The sequence below is a fragment of the Siniperca chuatsi genome, linkage group LG4 (assembly GCF_020085105.1).
Source record: "Siniperca chuatsi isolate FFG_IHB_CAS linkage group LG4, ASM2008510v1, whole genome shotgun sequence".
Classification (NCBI taxonomy): Eukaryota; Metazoa; Chordata; class Actinopteri; order Centrarchiformes; family Sinipercidae; genus Siniperca; species Siniperca chuatsi.
Window position 1 is genome coordinate 29653422 of NC_058045.1, and position 24613 is coordinate 29678034.

The window sequence follows — 24613 nt, forward strand, 5'->3', positions numbered from 1 at the left end:
GCAACAAAAGACACCTGCATGCACCTGTCCCTTTCACCTCACGTCTCTCCCTCTGCGCCTCAGTTTGAAAACATCTGGTTTTAACCCACATTGGGTTAGTTTCATCGGTGAGTTAACTGCTAAAAGAGCTGACCTGAACTATGTTTGAAGTGAACGCATATATTTTAACAAACACCTAACAGCCAGTCAGAAAGCAGGGTTTTATGTAACTTAAGATTAATAAGATGATGAAATCGTTAGCTTGGTATTAGAGTTTTAACAAATGAATATGTGCCTCACAAAAATGTAATTTGTTATCTCAAGATGAAAAAATATTAGTAACACTCTCAGCTTTTGTATGGTATTACAATTTAATAAAAGTCTGAGTGCTTCGGCAGATTTTTACTTGCAACTGAAAGTTAAAGCCGGTTTCTTAAACCAAAAACAGAAAGGAAGTTGTATTCATCTACCTGAAGTGCTGATCAGTCCCATCAGTATGTTGCTAAAGGGCACTTTATCTGTACACGATGTCACTTCCTGCATCAGCTCCTACCTTCCAACATGTGAGTCACAATAACAGCCTGCAGAGATCATGCAGCTTTTCGTGTCCTTTTCCTTTAAACTGACCTCTGATCTGCGCTCCGCCACCGCTCATTTAAAACACATCATTAAGAGAAGAAGCCAGGACGAGAACGAGTTTTCCTTCAACGTGCTAAATGACGAGCCAAAACTAAAGAGCGGAGCGATGGCATTTCAGTGGCATTTCAGTTTTTTCTCCCTGATAAAAACACTTTTATACCCTCAGCAAAACCTGCAGACTGACTCAGATCAGGTTTATTCATCAGACACATTAATGTCTTCGTTCCTGTGACAAATGAGTTACAACAGTTACAAGAGAACGCACAAGTAATTTAAAAAAGAAATTTAAACTGCCTGTTGGGGTCATTTAATTGTGGGAGTCAGAGAGCCATTAAAAGAGGTTTTTAGTAAAGTTTAAATTTATTACTTTGTGTTCTGCGTCTCTGCAGAGACGAGATGCAAAAGAACAAGTCAAAACACTAACTAACCCTGTCTCCTAGAAACTACATTTATATAATACTACCACTTTGTAAGAAACGTAATGTTCACCAGATTTTATCATAATGAGAAAATGTTTTTAATAAACATACCTGCAAAGTTGTAAAATGTTCATACTGAACCTGAATCATCATGATAAAACTATTTTATAGTTCTGTTTAGACACTCAAAACTCTTGGTTAAGGTTCAGGAGAGATGGTGAAATATAAAAAGTCAACAGAGACTTGAAGGATGAGACATGACATGTTGACTTTATTATCATCTTTCCCTAACCTTAAAGGAATAGTTTGACATTGTAAATACGCTAATTTGCTTTCTTCTCGAGCGTTAGATGAGAAGATCGATTCCACCGTCACATCTGTCTCTTAAATATGAAGCTGCAGCCAGTTAGCTTAGCTTAGTATAAAGACTGGAAACAGGTGGAAATAGCTAGTCTGGCTCTGTCAAAAGGTAACAAATCCACCTACTAGCACGTCTAAAGCTCACTAATTAACATGTTATAACTCGTTTGTGTAATCGGTACAAAACGACTTTTGTGCTGTATAAAAACGTGACTTTCTTCGCTGGACAAAATCGTTGCCTGTGAACATAATTTGGCTAGCAATTATGTTTCCTCAACAATGTCTTTCGCCAAACAAACTCGTAGTATATAAACATAATTTCTAGGAGACAGGGTTGCACCAACAGATGTGAGTATGTAAGCGCTTTTTCAAGAACAGCAGGAAATTTAAAGGCACAGAGGTGACACTTTTACAAAATGGCTCCTCTGAAGTTCAGAAATATTGCAAATTAAATTTTAGTTAATGATGTTTTATTACGAAATAGATTTTTGAGAACAATTCTCCATGTAGACTGAATGTACCATCTTTGGTTTAGTTTTTGTGATGATCAAAAGCAGTAAATTAGTGAGAATGTGCATGTTTGTGTCCTGTTTAGCTGCTGAATGTGACCACAGCTCATTTTTAACACAGCCTCCCGTTGTTGATTTGGACATAAGTTGTATAAGAGACAGAATTCTGACTCACACTTTTCAATCTTCACCAGATTACTTTAGTAACCACAGTCCTCTGCTGTCACGCTTTCAAACGAGCACGGAAAATGTGCAGATGTTGATTTCAATCTTTAAAGATCAAAAGCAAAAATGAATTTACTCTGTAAGGAACTCACAAACCTGTGAAGTATTCTGTAGATTGGAAAGTAACTAAATACATTGAGTATTTCCATTTTCTGCTACTTTATACTCTATACACTACAATTCAGAGGCAAATATTGTACTTTTTACTCCACTACATTATTACAGGGATAACAGGGATGCTGGAGGCCAATCAGAGTTCGGCGTGCTGAGAGAAAGCCAGTCTACATAATGACGTCATTCTAATTGCTGCGCGACACAAACCTACCATTTTAGAGCAACCGCTACCAGATTGATTTTCCTGTATAATCAAGAGCTATAACAAAATCCCATTGTCCCTGTGCAGCGGCAGTAATTCCAGTTACAGTTACTCCAGCTGTAGCTGACAGGATTGAACTCTGGCTGACAGGATGCTCAGCGCCCTGATGTCTTAAACGCCTCTAAACGCTCAAAAACACATCATGAGCGATAGAAAAGCTTCCACCTGATGTGAGTCGCATCACTTTGCAGGAAGTATTATAAATAGACGATAAATATTGATAATCAACGGATAGAGAACCTGTCACAAATAGCGGTGTGCTACAGCTATATATCCCAGTAAAAAAGGGGGAAAACATCCATTTTTATTAACTGATGGTTTTTCTTATGCTGCAGCCCCCTCAGCACCCCCACACTCCCATGTGCATGCACTGACGACATATGCAGCCATTTGGCTTCCTTCCTCCTGTATGATATTCCACTTCAGCTTTGTTGTGTTTGTTCTATAGGAGGTGTGAAGCTGTGAGTCGTGTTCAACTCAAACATCCTTTAAAACCGGTACAGTGGGAGGTCACACAGGTTGGCTCAGTGGGAACGTAAAGCAGCGCGGCTGAAGAAACAAATAAAGTGCTCGTTAGATATGAAGTAAAGCAAGAGAAGAACATTAAAGGTTTTGGGTACAGAGAACTTCATTTCTCCAATTTTCCCTCCTGTTTGTTTTTTCACCTAAATTGTTCATGATTGATCCTGAGGATGGTCATCTTTCTGCCAGACTTCAGCCAATTTTGTTGCGATTTCTTTAGACACCAATAGAGAAATAAAAAGATGGGTGCCAACACAACTTCCTCCAACTTCTTCTTGGTGTCCTGTTCATCTGGAAACTCTTCGGTGATCACACTGGTCTTGTTTTCTGTTCTGACTGAAGCAGAACCGTCATATAGTTGAAGCCTGATGTACAGATTTTAATTTCAGGGAAAAACTCAAGCTTGACAAAAACGGGAAGGGGAGTTGTACACAAGTTCAACATGCAAGGTTAATAAATGAAAGATAAATGTGAATTAGTGCAGATATCTCAAAATGGGTTCAGATTTCCCATCAAGACGAAGCTCCCAGACACAAAACACTTAACACAGAATTGAATATAAATTGTATTTTTGATTTTCAGTTGTGGAGTTGCATGCTTATGTTGACAGGCCACAACTCTGATCAAACCACGCTCCTACTGTCCCGGGGAAGCTTTTGCATGTTAAACTCTGAATAAATAAGAACTAAAGATGTGTTTTTTCCAAACTTTAACTTCGATTGTTGCTTATTTAGTCACAAATATTTAATGTCATTGAGAAATACTTTTTGAATTGAATTGAAACCGAGTTTTCAGGGGCTGTAAGTAAAACAGTTTTCTTTGGTACACTAGCAGCGTGGTAATCATCATCATAACTGTCGGTATAAAGTGGGTGGCTGTCTTTAGCTTCTTCTGCCTGGCTTCAGACTGCACTGGGTCCTGTCTACCAGTCACATTAGAGCGCAGATTATTACTCTTTGTTTTATTTTAATTAAACTCCCACCTAGCCCCAGCAAGAAAATATCAGCAGTGTTGTCCACGCTTACAGTTTCCCATAACACCCTTTTCTGGGTGGATCAGCAGAGACGTTTACGTGCAGAAGAGTAATTCCAGCCTAGGCGACGCCTCTGCAACCTGGATGTGTGAAACCCTCCTGCCGCTCCAGTTCCTCGGCTGATGGACGATCCCTGACTCCACATGATGAATTTCATTATGACTTCAAAGGCCAGACTGACACTTCTGTAGATCAGTGACCCCACCGTACGATAAACAGGGCCGACTTGTTTCCCTCTTCTCTCTTCCTGTGTCTTGGCTTCTGTCCATCAGGATTTACTGCAGGGCAGCATCACTTGCTGTTTGGCCATCAAACCAGTCCCTGATAATTACAAAGTGATGGAGGATGGAGAGCCCACTTCAAAGAACCCCCGAGGAGGAGAAGCCCAGCTTTAGAAAACCAGTGAGCTGGCCAAAAAATATCAGCAGGACAGAAAATATCTCATAAATCCTGTTAAACTGCTTCCCAGGAGGCGACGGGGTGTTGGATCAGATGGAGACCGACTGCATGAAGACGGAGACTTGCCTAACAGGACATCAGTGTGTTATAATGTACGAGAGATGGACCAGACTCAGGCTGGAAGATAATTGTGAATTGGGAGTCTGGTGTTGTGTTAGACCATTATGTCAAACTGAGAGTTTATTATTTGGAGGCAACAAAATCAGAATGATTCTTTTTGTCAGTTGAGTTGAAAGTTACCGTCTTCAAAACACCAAACTATGGTGACGTTAGTCTTTGGTAGTAAAATCAGAAAGCTTCACTAACTAACCTTTTGATGACGTTCTCTTTATCCTCCTCCGCTGTAAGCAGTCTGGTCTTCGAAAGTTTAAAATAGTGCATCTTAATGACATAGGCTACATTGATTAATCCAATGAGCATACAAAAATGGTCCAAGAGTAAAGGTCTGGTCACACGTGCAGCGAAATCAATTAAGTTGATTCAAATGGATTCGCCACGACAGTAAATCCATGCAAATTTGTGATTTCAACCTTGGTGAACTTTGACATTTGCGCCGTTGACCAATAGCAAGCTGTCTTGACAGAGCTTACTGTCCAAAATGGAGGAAGCTATCGTAGCTTATTAGCTGTGTTTCAACATCCTCTTTTGTTTAACCTCCTCTGTCCGAAAATAAACGTCTCCACAACAGACTTACGAGTCGATGCTACAAATACGCATATATTGATTCTGAGGGACTGACGCCAAAAACCTGACGTTTCCTGTCCAGTTAGATCACTGAAAACATTTCTGATACCAAACTCCACCGAAGCTTCTGGAAATATTTGAAAAAGTGGAAATAAATGGCACACAGCGTCTACATTTTTATCCATGGGAAGAAGAAATGTACAACAAATCCTGAATACAGACTGAATCAAGACCAAGATGGCGGCGCGTGTACACCGCGAGGCTCAGTGTCTCTCCAGTTTTTGCCTTTATGCAGTGTTTTTCTTCATTGCACTGCTGTTCTGCTCAGTCCAGTTCATTATTGCACATATCCATCAGTATACTTCTGTTTATAGTAATGCCATCTGTATATAATGTCCATAGTACCACTTGTAAAATATTTTCATAATATTGCTCTATCCTGCATTTATGCACACACTTCACATCCTGCACATGCTTATTGCACTTCTGGTTAGACCTAAACTGCATTTCGTTGCCTTATACATGTGTAATGACAATAAAGTTGAATCTAATATAAAAATATGAAATACATCAGTTCCCAACGAATGTTTCAGGGGAAGTTTTCCTGCAACTCGTCTTTACTTTAAAATGTGAAGCACCTAACAGCTACACTTAACATCGCCTTGTTTCTCTCTAAAAGGTGCTAATTTTCTTCCTCTGTAAATCCTCCACTCCTGCTGAAATCCAGCGCTCACCCACACATAATGAGCCTCTGCTCTCGCCTCACGGTCACCCCAAAAACCCTACAATTAAATCTGCCTGTGGTTGGAGCATATTGTTATTTAAAGAATGGCCAGTAATTAGCTGTATTGAGCCGAGGTCTCAGAGGAACTGGCTGTTTCCTCTGGAGACCGAGCCGTGCCTCACTGCTGGAAATATTGAGCTGAACACGGTGGAAACTAAAATCCTACTCTTCACTCAGCAGTGAATGAGGAGGAAGAGCCCAAGTTTGAACGGCATGATGATGCTGACAGTTTAAGGGCTGCAGCTAACGATTAATATAGATTAATCTGCCAATTATTTTCTTAATTAATCGATTCATAGTTTGCCCTGTAAATAGTGAAAAATGTCTATTATAATTTATAAACTTTATAAAAATGTATAAAAGAATGTTCCACATTTTTCTTTTAAAAAATGACCGAAATTATTACTGAATTATCAAAATAGTTGCCGATTAATTTTCTCTCGATCCACACTGTCAGACTTTGAAAACCCCCATTGTAGACTAAAAGATTAATCAGTCAGTCAAGAAAATACTTGGCAGAAAATAATCATTAGTTGCAGCCCTCGTCTTTAATGTAAGTCTGTTTCAAACAGAGGCCTGGTTTTCTCTGTAGTTGAGAGAAGCTATTTGAGACTGAGGTATAATTATATAGTAAATGAGGTTAAACATGCAAAACTGCTGTAATGCTCCTTTAAATAGCAAGTATAGTCTTCATGAAAGACTTTTCCTGAACTGATCACATTTCCCTGAAGGAGGACAAGTCCAGACTTTGTTAAATGACTTTGTATTCAGAGGAGCCGAAGCAGCAGCTCCAGATAATCATTACTGCAGAGAAACGATCCGACCTGACAGAGAGAGGTTTCTATCAGAGAGAGAGAGAGAGAGAGAGAGAGAGAGATGCTTCGCATGGTCATAAATAAAAATTGTGTGGGTGACGCTAGCGCTAATTAATGGCAGCCATAAAGATAAATGTTGTAAACATTCCCGGCTCATGTCAAGGTGAACTGATAGGAAAACCAACAACATCTCATTTATGCTGCTTCAGGATCGTATACGAGCTGTGTGATGAGCGTGAAAAGGCTGATGAAATGGTTAAACTGTGTTTTCATGATGTTTTCACCTCAGTGTTGAGAGCTGATCCATTCATATGCTAATGTGTTTGAGCCGCAGCACGTTTCCAATTAGACCTGCTGAAGGTTGGTGCATCCGTCTGACAAAGAAAGAAAAAATCAGAAACCTGTGGCTTCATACCTGCTGCTCTGTCTCTTTGATAAACTGTCTCTCTCTAATGAAGTGAGACAGCTGTGAAGCCACTCGTCCTCACACAGTGACTGAAGCTAATTATTCTCTGCAGAACTTCAGTGTTTGTTTCATCACTTCTAATCCTGTTTGTTCCTCCATGCTGACTCAGCTGGACTGTAATCCTTCCTCTCTGCAGGACAGATACTTTATCTGCCCCCGTCCCAACACAGCTGTGATCAATCAGTTCAAACCAGGAACATAAATCAATACATAAAAAGTTAGGAATGATAAAATCTAAATGGAGTGTCTAAGAATTATGTTATGATGTTATAACTTCATGAGTAAAAAGAGCATTTCTTAAAAAGTATCTCAAACATACGGAGCCCAGGACGTGTCACTGAGGAAAAAAAACAAACTAATTTGTGCTCTCTATTTAATAATTTTTGCTTTCAATTTAATATTGTTTTTGGCCTGAGACAGCTGTTTTCAAGCTCTGTCTCTCACTCTCTCGCCGCTAGACAGAGCTTGAAAGCGGCTGTCTCGCTTCAAAAAGAATATTAAATTGAGAGCACAGATTACTACTTTTGTCACCCAATAACTTTGGTGATCCTCTGACTTTTCCTCTAGCGCCACCAGAAGGTCAAACTTTACACTTATCCTGTGAGAAATCTCAATATCTACTAGATGTTGATCAGACATTCGTGGCCCCCAGAGGAGAAATCCTACTGACTTTTGTGGTTTTGAGTGAAATTAATCGTAATAACTTTAGTGATCCATTAACTTTTCATCTAGCGCCATCATCAGGTCAACATTTTAATTTGTCCAAAACTTTGGTTTATGACCAAATACCTGCCAAACTAATGACATTACCACCAGTCTCAGCTGGACTCTGTGTTTAGGGCTAATTGGCAAATGTTAGCTTGTTACAGGATAAATAAGATGGTGGTCATGGTAAACATTAAGCTGCATTCACATGATAAGAAATGTGCTTGTCGCTCACCACGAGGTAGGGCGCAAGGTAGCACTGGTTTTAGCTAAATTCATAAACTATATGCCTATTTACAAACGTGGTAGCCCCATCTGACTGCTGACATTTCACCATGCATTACTTTTCCTGGCGAGAGCGTGGTATGTTTTTAAATGTTGTGTTATAGAGTTCAGGAAACTGTATGCGTATGAGTTTTTATTCCATTACTCTCTAACTCACCTGCTTGCATGTGTCACTTCTGGCTACGTCGCATACAGCTATTAGCGCTTTGAAAGCTCAGTGGCAACCGAGGCCAAAGTAGAAATAATTCGAACTTCCACCTAATGGCAACAGAAAACAATGGCACAGCCAGCGCAGAGCGATTTTGCCGCTCACCATGTGTTGGCGCCTTTATACTTGCTAAACATCAACATGTCAGGATTGTCAGTATGAGCATGTTAGCATGCTGACATTAGCATTTAGCACACTGTTCCAGAATGCAGCCTCACAGAGTCGCTAACATGGCTGTAGACTCTTAGTCCGGGTATTTTGTTTCCTCTCCTCATCGTTCTTTAAGCGTGTGTTTGAGCATGTTATGAACACGTGAACGTGAGTGTATTGAATACTGAAACTATGTTGGTGTAGAAACCAATATTTAAGTACCGTGACAAGTTGTTCTGTCCTTTGGCTGATCATCAGAGTCGTCTGAACAAATAAAAAAGTCTGAGAGTGTTTTTGGCTTCACAGCAGCAAGTGGGTCAGTCAGTCTTTGAGGCCTGGATGTGTTAAAGTGGGACAGCCCAAATAAATAATATGTAAAAATGTACTTACAATGCAGAAAAGGCTGCTGGGGCTTGTCTCTGTTGGTTATTCCCCGTCAACTCAACTGTGAGAAAAACAGACTTGAAGAGCAAAACTTTAATAAATCTACTGTTTAATCCTAAAATCAGATTATCTGCCAGTGGGTGGAATTATTTCACCAGTTAGATTTAAAGAGTTTGTTCGTGACAATTAAACATCCACTTTTAAAGACTTTTTAAAATGAAAAAGACCATTTATTGTTTAGATATTAAAACATGATAAAATAATAGAAGATTATAACAGAGGGATACAGCTTTTACGATGGGAATGCAAGAAAAAAATGACTACAGCAGCGCAGGTGTGGGACGGCTCCCGGCGAAATCCCGGTGGGTGCAGTTCTGGTCCAGTTTCTGTGGGTTGACTCTTAGCTGCAGACTGAGCTGATAAAGCTGAGCTCTTGCTGTCTCTTGTCTCCTGATACAAACACACTCGGGCCAAATTAAGGTAATTACTGAGCGGTGGACGCCCAAAATGGTACAATCCTACCTTGACTCAGGTAGGATTGAACAGTTTGGTCAAGTTCGGCAGTATTCCACACCATGTTGAAGATGGCAAAAACAATTTTAAGAAAAACAGTGGAGCCGATAAAATACTGATTAAAAAGGATTTTAAAAAATCACCTCAGCAGGCTGCCACCAAGTGCACTGTAATACCGGATTTATTCTGTGCAAACCAATAAGTCTTGCCCAAATGCTAACTGTCAAGATTATATTCACTTCAAATTAAGGTTTTTTCCAATTTCCTTTTGTCACCAGCTGGCTGTTCTCCATCATACTCTGTCAAAGAAATGAGAGCAGACATCCTAAAGTGATAAACAAGGTTGCGGAGACCATTTGACTTTAAACGGCTGAGTTTCACTTTGTCTTGAGATTACACTGAAACTTTAGAGTCCAGTTACAAGTTTTTTTTTGTTTTTTTTTCAGAAACAAGAATGTGTCTTCAGTTGAGTGACTGTTGTCAGTTGAATGTGTGTGTGTGTTGCTTTGGCCTTACATCAAATGTAGGATTTTTTGTTCAGTTGTTGTGTCTTAACTGCTCGATCACATCTCCATTTTTACAAAAAAATCACTGTATGCATATATAGTATATATGCAGTATACCAGTCGCTACCAACACTTTACCGGCCATTTTTACCCCACCTCCTTCTCCTACTTCAAGGTTTCTCATCACAGTGCTGCAAAGTTGCTGTAAATCCATTATTGTAATACAACATTGCTCACAATGACCAAATACAACCAGGGATGTTAAAGAAGAACACCACATTTATATTTTTTTCACTGTACACATAATCACACAGATTCTTGTTGGCATGTTACGTTACTACAGGTTTTTTCTAGCTTGTATGCGTCTCCTTTGAGTTAAAAGGTCAGTTAAGCCGATTTCATTGGCTCCTCCTCAACCGTAATGAAATATCCAACTCTCTATATATGTTTGGTTCGTTGACCCCCCCCCCCAACTGTGGTGGTAATTGCTGCACCAACTTTAAAAAGCTGATCCTCCTTGGTGCAAGTTTAACAGGATTATAAGGTGGACCAACAACGTATTCTGTTGTTTAGTTTGGAGGACTTGTTTATTGTTTGATACATGTGTCTCGATCTGTTTGTTTCTCTTCTGTCATGTTGGTTTTGATTAGAGGTCTTCACAGATCCTCTTAGTCCCTCTTGGATCCTGCTGTTGGGATCGGGCCTAGTTATCCTCGGCTCTGTATAAGACCGATTCCGGTTCTGAGTGTCCTCGGATCCCTTTCTAAAAAAAAATCAATTTATGCACTTTGTGTTTTGGTAGGTTTTCCAGGATCTGTTTCAGATGAAGTCCAAGTTTTGGATGCAGACCTGTAGTTTGAATATCTTCACAGAGCCAAATGTCTCCTTTATAAAATCCAAAACAGCCGTTCACACATGAACTACACAGTCTGCTGCTCAAGTTCAACACCACTCCACTCTATACTGTCTGAGGGCGGGAAACACCCACATACATACTTCCATATCTGACTGTATATCCATAATGCAGCAGCCCCTCGCCACACTCCACTGAGCTGATGTGCCGAACACGAGTGGAGAAAATGTTTCTGAACTAAAGGACCGTCCTTAAAGCTGAGCACTTTACATAATCCCCTCTGGGCGGAGATGAGATGAGCGCTCGGCGTCTTCCGCAGGACGAGGACAGAATCTAAACAGAGAACTTGAAGCTGAGACGTTCAGAGGATGGCTTGACGTCTGGCCTCGGTATGTTCGTTTACTCAGTGGGCAGGCTGGATGCTGACAGGCCAGCTGAGATGAGGTATCATTTGTTGTTTGTGGAGGCACCAGCTCCTCACTGCTGACACCAGGGGCCATATTTATAAAACCGTGAGTATGCACAGAGACAGAAATATGCATACGCTTTTTTTTCATCAGATTTATAAAGCCGTGAGTACACACGGTTCTGTTTCATGTGCACAAGTCTGATTTCCTCTCCCACGGTTCGCCTTAAAACGATGTAGAAACACCCCTAATTGCCAGTCATGTCGACACTTCCACCTGCTCCACCGCTAGAGAGACCTGTGAATGAAAATAAGGGAAGAAGAAGAAGTGCAATTTCACTGATTGTTGCGCATCAGCACGGCTCCATCCACCAGTGATGATCAATGATTAATTAATAGCACTCATATTGAAACAGACTTCGCAAGTGCTTCACAATTGAGGATAAAATGAAAAGAGCATGACTCGAATGTAAATAAAAAGAATGAAAAAATGCAGCACTCATAAGTCATTTATTAAAATGAAGTGCCATTGATTTTTTTTTTGCAGACAGCAACAAGTAATACTTCAATCAGTGAAAATGGCAAACCACCTCATCATTTCACCCGGATCTGGCTCTAGAAAACTGTGTGTCTGTAGGTCTGCATGAGGTGCGCACATTCTCACTCCACATTCTTCTTTTCTAAACACCAGTTTATGTGGGAAATGGCGTGTGCATTTTTTTGTGCATACAAAGCGTTTATACATCTGGTCCCAGCTCAGGGCTGGCGTCTGCTGGTTTTTGGAGGCCAAAAAGCCAGCCGGCCACGTCAGGACCAGCTGGCCGTGACGCAGAGCCAGCAGCAGGATGGACACATCACACAGTGTCCTCAGACTCTGACATGTCTGAGACAGGTCTGGACGGAGCTCACAGAGTCAGCAGGAGGACGGTTCAGTCAATCGATTTCTGGCTGTCGGCTGGTTGTTTCTCAGATGAATAATGTGGCAGTGAGCATCCGAGTGAGGAGTTATTTTTAGGGGAAAACAATACCAGTACATTTGTTCTGATATTTATTTCCGACTTTGAGAATCAGGGAAAGGAGATGAAAAAAACATTATACTCAGGTGGAGAGCAGCAGTGAAAGCAAACATGAAATATACGACTGTGAATCTTGATAATACTGTTCAGCATCTTTACAAACTCATGTTGTTTGTCCAAACTTAGTTCGAGCTTTATTTGAAATTCTAGTGGAGATCCCCAAGTTTCCAAACATTCTAAATCTGTCAGGCTGAATTTTGGGGAAATGTGTCTAAAATTATGCAGCTATGCAGACATGTGGAATATCTCCATTTGATAGAAAGGTGCTGAAATTTCAGATATTTCAGTCCGTGGAAACATCGTGTTTATTCTCAGGATTCTGATTAATATGCTGATCAGCTGATGTTCCGAGCTGGTCACTTCGAAATTGCGTTTATATACTACTAATTTGTTTTGCCAAGTAAAGTGTGTGTGGCAAAGTTTATTCTAGTGAAGTGTGCGCTACATTTATGCAGCCACACAGCGCTCGTAGGTCAGAGGTCAGGGTGCATGGTTCGATGTGGAAAGTTCAGGACTTTGACACCAGAGTTCACATCCTGAGTCCTGCGTGTGGTTTGGTTTAGAGTTTTCCAAACAGATCATAAAAATGTTTAATCACGCTTTAATTGCTATGAGAGGATATTGTAAGAAAACAAATGAAATGCATTGTCAGTGAACATTTTGCAGATACGTTCATGAAAATGTTTCCTCATTCTGATTTAAGAAAAGGAACGAAGGCATTAAGTTTCTCAGTATAAACGTAGTTTTGAGCAGACAGGGTTTGAGGTTCTTATCTGAACTCCAGATCTAATTATTCTCTGTGTTAGAGCTGGTGGAGCACAGGAAAGCATTTACTCTTTTCAAGTGTCTCGTTTCCAGATAAAATCCAGATGAGATTTAAGACCCTTTCATTTATAATTAGCCACATATATGTGTCCTCGTTGGCCAGATCTCATATCTGATTTCAGTCCGTCTTTGTTTTCCCGGGCTACATGCAAATCAGTATCCATTCTACTTCAGTCAAAATGTATTTGATGTTTGAAATTAGTAGAATATAAATGTACTTTCTTGGACATGGCTGGATGTTCTCATCTGAACTTGAGATCAAATTATTCTCTGTGAGAACCGATATAGCTTGGGGAACCTTGAGACCTCTGCTCTACAGGTTTTCTCCTATAATTCTGTATAAAGACCTGAGCAGACACAGTGGATGCGGTTCTGCTCATAATACATTTGGTGTCTGTGTCTGTGGATGAGCTCCAGGAGCAGTCGGCCGTGCAGACATGTTCACATGAATAAATATATGACACTGGGATCCTCGTGGATGCGGGAAGTACAACTTTTGAGTCCAGCCAAGACATTAAAAAACTTCCATGTTCTCATGAGACTCTGAAAGCAGCATTGTTCAGATTAATTTATTGATGCAGTTAAATCCATTAAATCAATCATTAGTGACATTGTGTTGACCAGTGTCTTCCTCTTCCCTGTAAATCAGAATTACAGCTCATCACATGATTATGCTCTGAAACTTAGCTGTAGTTAAATGCAGCTATGACCTGAACTTTACAGCTGCCCTGAATCAATAACCTTTAAAGATACACAGTACAGTTATAGTTATTGTTATGTAACACTCAACACGGGTTTCTTAAATCATTTTTAAAACTCAGCCGTAACCCCCCAAAAACTGAAGCAAACCTAAAATAAAAAGAGATTTACTTGATCTTGTCTTATCCTTATGAGAAACATGGCTAATATATTACAGGCTGTATCAATATCTGTGGTTTTTCAGTTTGTGTTGCTTCTGATGCTTGAACGTAGTTATCTCTCCAGTGTCTGTATGATCTGTTAGCTGCAGACACTCAGGAGTTTCTGCGTCGTCTGAAACAGTTCAGAGACGTCTGAAGTCTCTCAGCTCACTGTGAGTCGCTTCTGAAGGAAATAAAAAAAACAACAGTTTATTTTCCTCTTCTGATGTTGACGGAGGATCAGTTCTTGTTTCAGCTTCTTTCTAATCACACACTGAACTTCAGTTCACCTCGTTTCCTGAGCTTCAAAAGACTGAACACCATCGGAGACATGTGACCCAGGTCGATGTCAGGCTGCATTACACAGGAGTGTGTTTTCACTTTCTGTTGGGTTTTATATCAGACACCTCTGACGATCTGATTTCCTTTAAAGAGGAAATCCTTTCCAATTCAAATGCTGTCTGTGCTCAGCTGTTGAATGAAGGTTGTGTCGACCAATCAGGACAGTTTCCAGCCTCCTTGTTGATGTTAAAGCATTGAAATTTCACTGACGTTGGAGCAACAGACTTGCATGTGGCTGTACTGTGTTGTTACATAAATGATTAATGGGCCGCTATTTCTCAGGCCTTGCATTACACTTTCATGGCTGATCAGCCATGTAATTGTTTGACATTAATGGTGCAGTTCTATTTTCTTTAGGTGCCTTTACAGTTGAGTCTATAATTTGTTCTAAAAGAAATTCAAAACAGTCCTAAGAATCTATTTTAAATTGAAATGAATCGGAATGAAAAGAGTCAGGATGTTCTGATTGGATGCAGTTGAATCACTGAATCATCATTGATGCAAAGCTGCATTTTCTGCCGAAAAGCACAAGACTGGAAGGACCTCAGTTTTTGTAGAGAGAGCATGCAGCTTCTTTAGCATCTTTCAAAAGGTCAGTCACAAAAATCACTCAGTTCTTGCCAGAATGGTAATTTTTATAAAGTATCATGACCTCCATCTCCTAGTGATTCCCACCAGGTTAGGAAACCCGTGGAGCTCTCCCAAATATTAAATATTAACAACGATGATAAAATGGTTTTACTTCTAATCCTACAGGCAGCACTAAATATGTGAAGGACTGATTTCCTACTCTGAGGTGCTCGATAACTACGGGCTGTGTCTCGTTGAGTGATCCTGAGTCAAAAATTCAGTTTTACGTGGTGCATACTATTAAATAAATTTACTTAGCTAAATAACTAGGGTGGATGGGTCAAGTGGCTCACAACTCATTGTTGCACCAAAGTCGGTTAATCTGACCACGTTTACAGATAAAACTCCTTTTCAGAGAATCATTGGGAAATTGGAGGACCCAGAAAGCATAAATGACATGTCTTCTTCAATTTGAGGTGTTTAAGCATTTAATTAAAAAAGGAAAGTGAGTTCTTGCCTGGCTGTTTTTTCTTTCCAGCAGCGTGGCAGTGAGTCATTCTGACAAAATTCAATTTAGTCACAGCGAGAGAGAAACATTAAGAGAAACAGAGCAGTGACAGCAGGAGTCATGTAGGATTTTACCTCGAGGACGAAGCTGTTTATTGTTCAGGAAAGAGACAGATGACAGTAAATAGAGCTTTACTTTAAATAAGACAATCAGAGCACAGAGTGAGCGATGATGGACGTGTGCTGTCACCTCAGATGGATTTCTTCTTTAATCGTTCAGTCGGGCAGAAAGCTTGAGGCTGTCGCAGGATGACGAGCATCAATCACTGTTACGGAAAACAGCAAACATGTCCTCTGATGTAAAGACGTGTCCTCACACAGAAACCTGGTTTGATCCAGCTCGCCGGGTCTCAAAGTAAAGGTCTGGTGTTGAGGGTAATGAGCGCTGTCAGGACGTCATCTATCAGCACGCCGCTCTCCCGGCGAGAGATGACAAGTCCATCAGCTGCTGCTGTCGCTACACGGCGGGCCAACGTCCAGGTCCAGATCGCTTCAGCTGTTTGTCCCACTGAGACCTCCTCTGACTCTGGGGAGCTTTAACTGAGACTACGGGCTCTTCAGTCTCCTCCACACTGCAAGAAATATCCAGCTTTACATGGCATTTGTCTGTAATAAAGCCCAAAAGTGGAGACATCTACCTGTGTATTAAGATTATTTCAACCCATTTCATATATAAATTAACTTGTTTCAAGAAGTTGTGGGCTTGAAATAAGACACATTGCTGCTGAATTAAGAACAATGAGACTTAAGTTTTATCAAACAAGTTGACTTTTTACTGTAAACTGGTGGAAATAATAATATATTCTCTTGATTTAAGAAAATATGACGTTAGGGACTCAATAATAAACAAAACTGACTTGTTAATATGAGGAGTTTTATGGCACTCGCAGGAGCTGATCTGTGTGAGGAACATCCTGTAAAACAACACTAGAGCTTTGTTCAGACACAATGCAATAAATTTTAGATGCGGTACAATAGCACACAAAGTCAGTGGTGTGTCTGCAAGAGTTGAAGATGTTTCAAAATTCATGATTATCCTGAGGCTTTATGAATAAACTTCATAAATGTACAGCATAAAAGGAAAGAGACTGGAGGAAACTAATTCCTAAAAAGAATTCCTGGTGAGTTTTGAGATCATTTAAATTCCAGGTATCTTTGGAAACTTTGAGACCTCCAATAGATTTTTTTGAATAAAGTTCTGTGAGTTTTTGTGTTTTTATCTTTTCAACCTTGACAAGGTAAAAACCACATCCCAAAATGAATACAATGAGACAAGTGAATTTTCTCAAAATGGCTCCGAAACTGCAGATCTGTAGCTTCACATCTGCTCAGATGATGAGCTTCTCTCCTCTTTTCAAAATAAAAGCCCTGTGTGGAGCAGCGGCTGTGAAAATAAAAGCCCACATAGAAGGCTTTTTGGATAAAATCCTCCACCAAAACACCCTCAGTGTGACTTCACAGTGATGTTTTTGAGCTGATGATTGCGCCATTGTGAGGATGGAGATGTGTGTGCGGCGAGCTTATCAGCATGGTGTCCAATTAGGCTGCTAATTAAAATTGTAGTCCTCCAGTTGTGGCAGGGACTCGTTCAGATGCCACCAGCAGGGCACACGTTTGAGAGTCTCTCTGCAATTTATTTAATAACACATTTGGACTCTGTGTGACTACAGCAAGCCACTCATTTCACAAACCACATCACAGTTATTATTATTATGATTACTGCTATAATTTGATGATGTCAATTTTCTTACCCACAAAGCTCAAGTCATAAAGTTGTTTTATCTGTTTATTTGATGTGCCGTACTACAGAGAAGACAGCTCCTTGGACGCCTTCCTGTGGAGGTTTTGCAGTCACGTCCAATTAGGAGTAGACCCTGGCTCAGACTGGATGAATTGTATGAGAATGCTCAAATCACAGGATGGTTATATCTGTAGTAAGTACAGAACACTGTGATGTGCTTCAGAAAAAGGTCAGCAGTGACATATAATTTACATTAAATGGGCGAAAACATTGAGAAACAGTGTGGTCCTTTAAAGACAGGAGCAGGGTGTGTTAATTTGAGGAGCTGATGTGTTTGCTGACTGAGCACCAATAACTGTGTGGATATGTCACAGTTCATAGCATCACCTCCATGAGTCGCCACGATTTCTGATCTGATCTGTTACCACTGTCACACAAAAACCTTGTATCTGACAGAAGCAGGGTTTTCAGAGCAGGACGGTGGTGCTTACATGCTTTTTGATTGAATTCTCTCAATCAATATTGAAATCCTTACTTGAACCGAATATTTCGCCCCTCTTTTCAGAGCTTTAATCTGTCTCCAGATAAGATGGGGTTTTTTTAATGTAAGGGAGTATGGTATGGAAGATTTGAAACGCCTAAATTAAAACAAATCAAACAAAAAAATAAAGTGAAATATGTTATATGTATTTCCTTTTAATGTATGCATTTACTGTGTGAAAAACATGTTTAAAGCACAATTATTGAGCTTATTATTCAGCAATTAATTTATTTGACTTGTTTTGATTTAGACATTTTAAATCTTCCTTAGCATGGGCCATCTGTCTCAGAAGTGGATCTTGAGATCAGTTTAGTTCCCTGTCAGGTGAAAACCTTGTATCTGATGTTTTCACATCAGTGAAAGGACTACACAATGCTTTTCTTTTTGGACAAAGTTTTCTTTTGTGTTTGGCAACAGTGTGAGTTCTTTTATGACAGTGTTTTTGTTTTGTTGTTTGTTTGTTTTTGCCTGCACTCACAATATTTCATATCTCCACTTTTGAAGCATGATAAAAATATATTCTCTTAAAATGTTTTAGATGATGTCTAAAAGTCAGTGTGTCCTTGAGCTGAGACAAGGCTGTTTTTCAGACTTTCTTAATAGTTGACATTTTGGATAAAACATTTTTTTACCTGAGATATATATATATATATATATATATATATAGTCATATTTATTTCCGAGACTGTCCTCCCAAGAAAAACACAGCAGTTTCAGCAAATGCTCAAAAACGACATATGTTCCACAAAGTCCGCAGAGAGAGGAGGTCGGGGGGGATTGATGGGTCAACAAAACGTGCGAACCGCTGTTTGTTTCCATTACCTACCGACAGTCAACATTGGTTTCTTTTAACCATGACCACAGTCATCTCCTATCCTTAACCAAGTGGCTATACCACGAGGACGAATATTATTTTTGTGCGTCAGATCAGAAAACGCTTATGTGTCGTTCTGGAGGGCATTGACAAACAACATATTTTGTTGTTTAACGTGGAGGACTTTTTATTATCTTTTACCAAAGTAATCGGTAACACAGCCATCAGATAAACAGGAAACATTTAAAGTCTTTAAAAAGTAAAAACTCAGCAAGGCATCAGAACTTCAGACGTGTTCTTTGTGTTCAGTTCTGGAAGAAATAAACTTCAGCTCCTCTCTGATGGTTAAAGCTGCAGCACTCTGATAGCGTCAGCTGTCAGACATGTTTGTATTTACAGTACAGGCCTTTAATTTGCTGCCTGTTGCTGAGCGAGTCAGGCTGAGTGACATTTGTATTGCTGTCAGGCCCTTGGTCATCCGTCTTCTTCCCTCCTTCTCCTCTGTGAATCCTGATGAGGCGCCCGGCGGCGCTCGGCCCAACACGCTGGCCTCTGACTGAAGTGAAATCAATCAGCCCTTCAATCCTTCTCTAAAGGACCATTATCCTGCCCCGCTGGGCCTGTCGGCCTGTCTGCTGCGGGATCTATGACCTGATCCGCCTCTCTAATTCACACAGCAGAGCTCACTAACTCGACTCTGACAAGAAACTGAACAACAGGAAGCCAAAGAAGGTCAGGATTTAAGGTTCAAACTCGATCTGTTTAAATCTCAGCAAATATACTGCAGGATGTTTGGGAGTGACACTGAACAACATTTAAAATTCTAACTGAAAACACTTCAACAAACCAGCTGCTGGTGAAAGCATCTGCCGGAAGGGTTCAGTTTCATTGACTGTAACAGTGACAACAAACAACAAAAAAATGGCAAAGTAGAAGCAAATGAAAATGATCAAGACTCATTTGACAACTGTTATATTCTATGCAAGAATTTAGTGTATTTTAATATTAGTTTGCTAAATCACAACACAGTCTGATGGCGAACAATGTGTTGCTGTTGTTGCCAGGTTTGAACTTTTCTAAAGTGTGATTGAGCAATATGCTGTTAGATCACTGTTAATTTCCTTGGATCAGACGGATTTACTGTGTCATCTAAATGGATTCAAGTACATATAGTATGACTGCTGCTTCACTGCTTTGAAGCTAACAGTTAACCCGCCGTGTTTCCACAGATTCCTCAGATCAGCTACGCCTCGACGGCTCCGGAGCTCAGTGACAACACGCGTTATGACTTCTTCTCCCGCGTGGTTCCTCCGGACTCCTACCAGGCTCAGGCCATGCTGGACATCGTCACAGCGATGGGCTGGAACTACGTGTCCACACTCGCCTCAGAGGGAAACTACGGCGAGAGTGGCGTCGAGGCCTTCGTCCAGATCTCCAGAGAGTCAGGTAGGAAACCTCGAGAGCTGGATGTTCTCTTCCTAAACTTAGTGAGCTCTAAAAGTTTGTTTTAATTTGAAAATCTGCTGAGATGAATTAAAACCAGCAAATATCCCCTGAGCTGATAAAATCTGTAGAGTAATGGAGGACAGGCAGGATGAACAGCCACTGTGGACGTTGTGGTTTTTAAACTGCTGGATGTTAAACTTGCTGTGCTCCTGCTGGGGTCTTGTTGATGACTGAACAGGAGGAGAGGTCGTGTAATTGAGTCTTGATGTAATTACAGCAGAAGTTGACGCTGATTTCTCCTCGGCTGGTCACTGTGAGGCTGATTAAATTGTTATCTCACCCAGACGAGCTCCGACATTAATTAGATTGTAAGTGGTGTGTTGAAATGAATCAGAGGTAACATGTATGTATGAGATCAGTGATGTGTGTGTGTGTGTGTGTGTGTGTGCGTGAGACCACTTGTATGATGATGCATTAAGCGACGATCAAAAGAAAAACAATCATACTTTAAAACACAACAAAACGCATTTCAGCCGAGGAGTGCATGCTGTATCGGAGGGAAAACTTTGTAGACATTGTCTTTTTAGTATGTCTGCTCAACTGGATTTCTGTGTCTATCAAACCACTTCTAGTATTTCTTAAACAACATCCAGCAGTCTGGTGTGTTTGTGCAAATCAGTGACGGGGAACAAAAATTAAGCAAATCTTTGATACTGTAATGTTAGCAGACTAATGTGTTTTTTTGTTGTGGCAGTAGCTGGGGCTGTGACTGTGACTATTGCTATCGCTGTGGCTGTCGATGTGGATGTGTCTACTGTGGCTACTCTTTACAGAAACCAAAGCCGTTCCGACTGTGACGCGGCTGCTGGAGCTGATCGCGGCCATTCTAGACAATGCTTGTGATTCCACCAGACGTGCCGCAGTGCGTCCCAGAAGCGGCTCTCCACTCTGCTCCGCGGTGAATTCTGATGAACTGGGCAGCAAGTCAGACAAAGAAACGGCATAGAGAATCCGGACCATTTTCAAAATAAAACACCCTGTGCAGACTCCCGGTCGTATATCAACAAAAACCACAACTAAAACAGACAAAGATAGAAACCATTTAATTACGCAGCCTACTTACCCATGGTAGAAGCACAAAAGTCAACGTCGGGCAGGCAAACCGCTCTGCTTCTGAAACGCTCCCGCTGGGGTATGAAGCCGCTTGGAGAACGGAACAAAATTGGCTTGCAGATGCGACGTTACAGAGCCGTGCCAGGTGGTAACCTGGCATAAGAGAGTTGGTTACCTTGCCTTTATTATGTTGCAGCCATTAGCGCAGGTCTCTGTGGGCCTCAGGTAACAAACATCAGCAACATCACCTAAGTCACCTAAGTTTTCAGCCTGTCACCTGCAGCTTTTCATCTAACAGCTCACTGTGGCTGCTCCCTCTTGTTCCATTACTCCCTGCAAATTTAAAACTGATGAAAAAATGATCAAAATGACCTTTGTCTTGTTTTGTAGATGTATTTTTGATGAACAATCACGGTGAGCGCTAACCACAGTGAGAAATACGTCGCATTTCCTTTCACTCCGTATTTTGCCAGTTGAATGCTTTTTTTTGAAGCAACAGCAGTGGGAAATGTTTAGTTTGCATTAGTAGTAACATAATACAGTCTAAAGAGAGTAAATGGTGAGGCTGTTATCGATCAGAAAATTAAAAACAAATGTCCACAGATTCATTCATTCATTTGGGTGATTGAACTTTTGTTAGGAGACTGCATTCTCTTTTGTCCCACAATCCTGAGAGCCACTGAACATAGCATTGGCCAGTCTGACCTGTGACCTGGATGTCACCAGGTCAATAAAAAGGTCAGCGATGCTTTGTTCTCTCTCTTTCTCCTGGAATCACTGCGGCGGACAGCCCGTGGCTGGCCCCCTCTCAGTGTCTGCTCACCAGCAGACACCCACCTGAACTCTCTCCTCCAGGCTTTTCCGTGTAATCTGCTCGGAGCTGAAACACGCAGCAGAACCAAAGTTTAGGGCCAACGGCTATTGCACAAAGCCTGCCAGCTAACTTCACTTGCTAACAGGAGCACGAAGCAAGTTAAAGACAACCACACCCGGCGGAGAGAAACTTTAAAGCTCCCGCTTCACATGTTCCTTTGTTTCTGACCACGTGGGTTCGTGCTCATGCACACGAGACATACGGAGGCAGAACAAAGAAACATACACACATTTCTTTTGGTGCGCACCCAGACCTGCGCACACACACTTTTTGTTCTGTAGTTTAGTGTATTTAGAGTTAGTCTTATTGTGTGTTTTTGCTTGTGTATAATTATGCTGGTTTCTTTAATGTTGCACAAGAGTGAGTAATTTACCGACCTCTTCTCTGTTGAACTCAAAATCCTTCAACCTACTAGTTATTAATGGTAATTTTGATTATAGTTATTAATTTAATTATTAATCTGAGTTCCAAATTAATAGTTTAGTGTACTTTATGAGACTCAATCAATTAATTGGCTATCATTTCTCTTCTTTAAGAAGAGTGGTGCCCCCAAGGACTATTTATGATTATCTTTGATAATTCTGATAGACATAATTAATTGATCGCACCTACACAAGTGGGTTCCTCCCTTTAAACATTGTAAATCCCAACACAAACAATGTTACTGTTTAATAATATATTTAATATACAACCATGTCAATTCACTATACCCGCATAACCCCTGCATGTAGTTTATTGTCACAGCCATAACAGCCAAACCATAACTATAGCTAAAACCCAGTCAAAACTATAGCTGTGGCCATAGCTATAGCCATCCTATATGGCTACAGTGTAGAGAACTAAGTAGCTTCTGCTACTTAACAGCTGCAATGATACAGACTTGACCATAACATACCAGCACATAACCAGCAACAGTAAAAGGTACGCCCACTCAGCCAGTGGGGTGTAACTGTTGGAGCTTGGGCTTCCTCTGTGAATATGGATCAGCAAAGTAGTCCAGAAAAAAAATTCCAGTGTGACCTTTCGGGGGCTCCGTAGGAAACCATATATGCTTTTGTGAATTTAACACATGTGAAATGGTGTACCATGTGTGATGAACATGAGTTTACAGGTTATGTTTTTGTAAGGAAAGAAATTTGCAAATGTTAGCACTTGTTTTTTGGAAAGGAATTTACATTGAGAAAGCAGAACAGTTGTGATGTCTGGGGCGCGTTTTCATTAAAACAGATTGTATCAGGATGTATCGCTGTATTGATTATATGTCTGAACTCTAATGAGCATCATGTTGCAGCTCATGTTTCCTCTTCCAAACAACAACTCTGCTGAATTAGTTTATAATGACAGAAAACACCATTTTCTCTGAAGTTACTTACAGTGTGAAAAAACAGAAACATAACAAATTATATAATAAAATTCAATTTTTCATCTCCCCCCTGCCACGCTCTCTGGTTCTGTCTGTCGCTGTAACCAGGTTTGTAACCTTGCTGCTGTAATACCTATATATTTACATGTGCCTGTTACACTGCTGTAATCTGTGTGTAAATGGCAGCAGCAGCAGTAATCATGAAGAATGGCTGCGATCGAGGCGTTTAAAAGCTTCAGATTAATAACGAGACACTGTGCAGAGAGCAGCTGTGGCTCCTCTGTGGGATCAATGAGCTTTCATCTCTGCTACTGCTGTTGTCTCTGCACACACACACACAACACACACTGCTGCACATGGAAATGGCTTTATTAGCAGCCCGAATATGTATTTATATCAACATGAGTGAGGTCTGATAGTATGAAGCCTCTCAGCCGCTGCAGGAACCACAGGCTGCACAGTTCCTGAAAATAAATAGCCACCTGATTTTACACATCAAAGTGTTTACAGGTGTTGGAGAGTACTACTGTGTAGATGAAACAAGTTGTATGAAGCCTTTTGTGTCTCCAGAGGGAGCTGTGTGAAGTCTCATTAATTTGCTTCAAGTGATGTTGGTTAAGGCTGAAAACTACAAGTTTGAAAATGAAAAAAATCTGGGGGTGTGGAGTTAGAAAGAAGTGAGCTTTCCAGACCTCTGTAGACCGCTCCTCATCTCTGCTGCAGGCTAGCGGCTCGAGGCTACATTAGAGGCTATCGTGCAGTGAATGAAAGAATGTTACTTTTGGGTATATAATTAAAGCACAACACATCTTGATTAATATACAACACATCTCGCTAGCGTCCGGTGGTGCTATAAACGGGTAAGATCCGACTCTCAACTACAAATCAATTCCTATGCCGGAGGGACCTATGGTGGAAAAGCCATACACTGTGATGCAGAAGCATAAATCCAGCTTAAATCTGAGGAGATCTGTGGCAGGAGGAGAGAGGAGAGACTAAGGAGGTTAACAAAATGTGGAGGTAGTCTAGGAAAGGAGGAGGTGGTAAAGGACATGAAGGAAAAAGAGGAAAAAATGAGGATATAGTGGAGGAAAGTATATTGAAGGAAAGTAAGGGCAAAGGATAGCTGTGAAGGAGAGGAGGTTGAATGGAGGAAGATGTG

The 24613-nt window shown here is 40.7% G+C and overlaps 1 protein-coding gene across 1 annotated transcript in view; it reads left to right on the forward strand.

Annotated features, from left to right (window-relative positions):
* The window catches only part of LOC122874707 (metabotropic glutamate receptor 8-like), a 128602-nt gene that overhangs the window by 26108 nt on the left and 77881 nt on the right, over positions 1 to 24613 (forward strand). The window contains exon 3 of the mRNA XM_044192938.1: positions 19885 to 20101. Within this exon, the coding sequence (XP_044048873.1) occupies positions 19885 to 20101 (217 nt within the window). The remainder of the gene's footprint in view (positions 1 to 19884; positions 20102 to 24613) is intronic.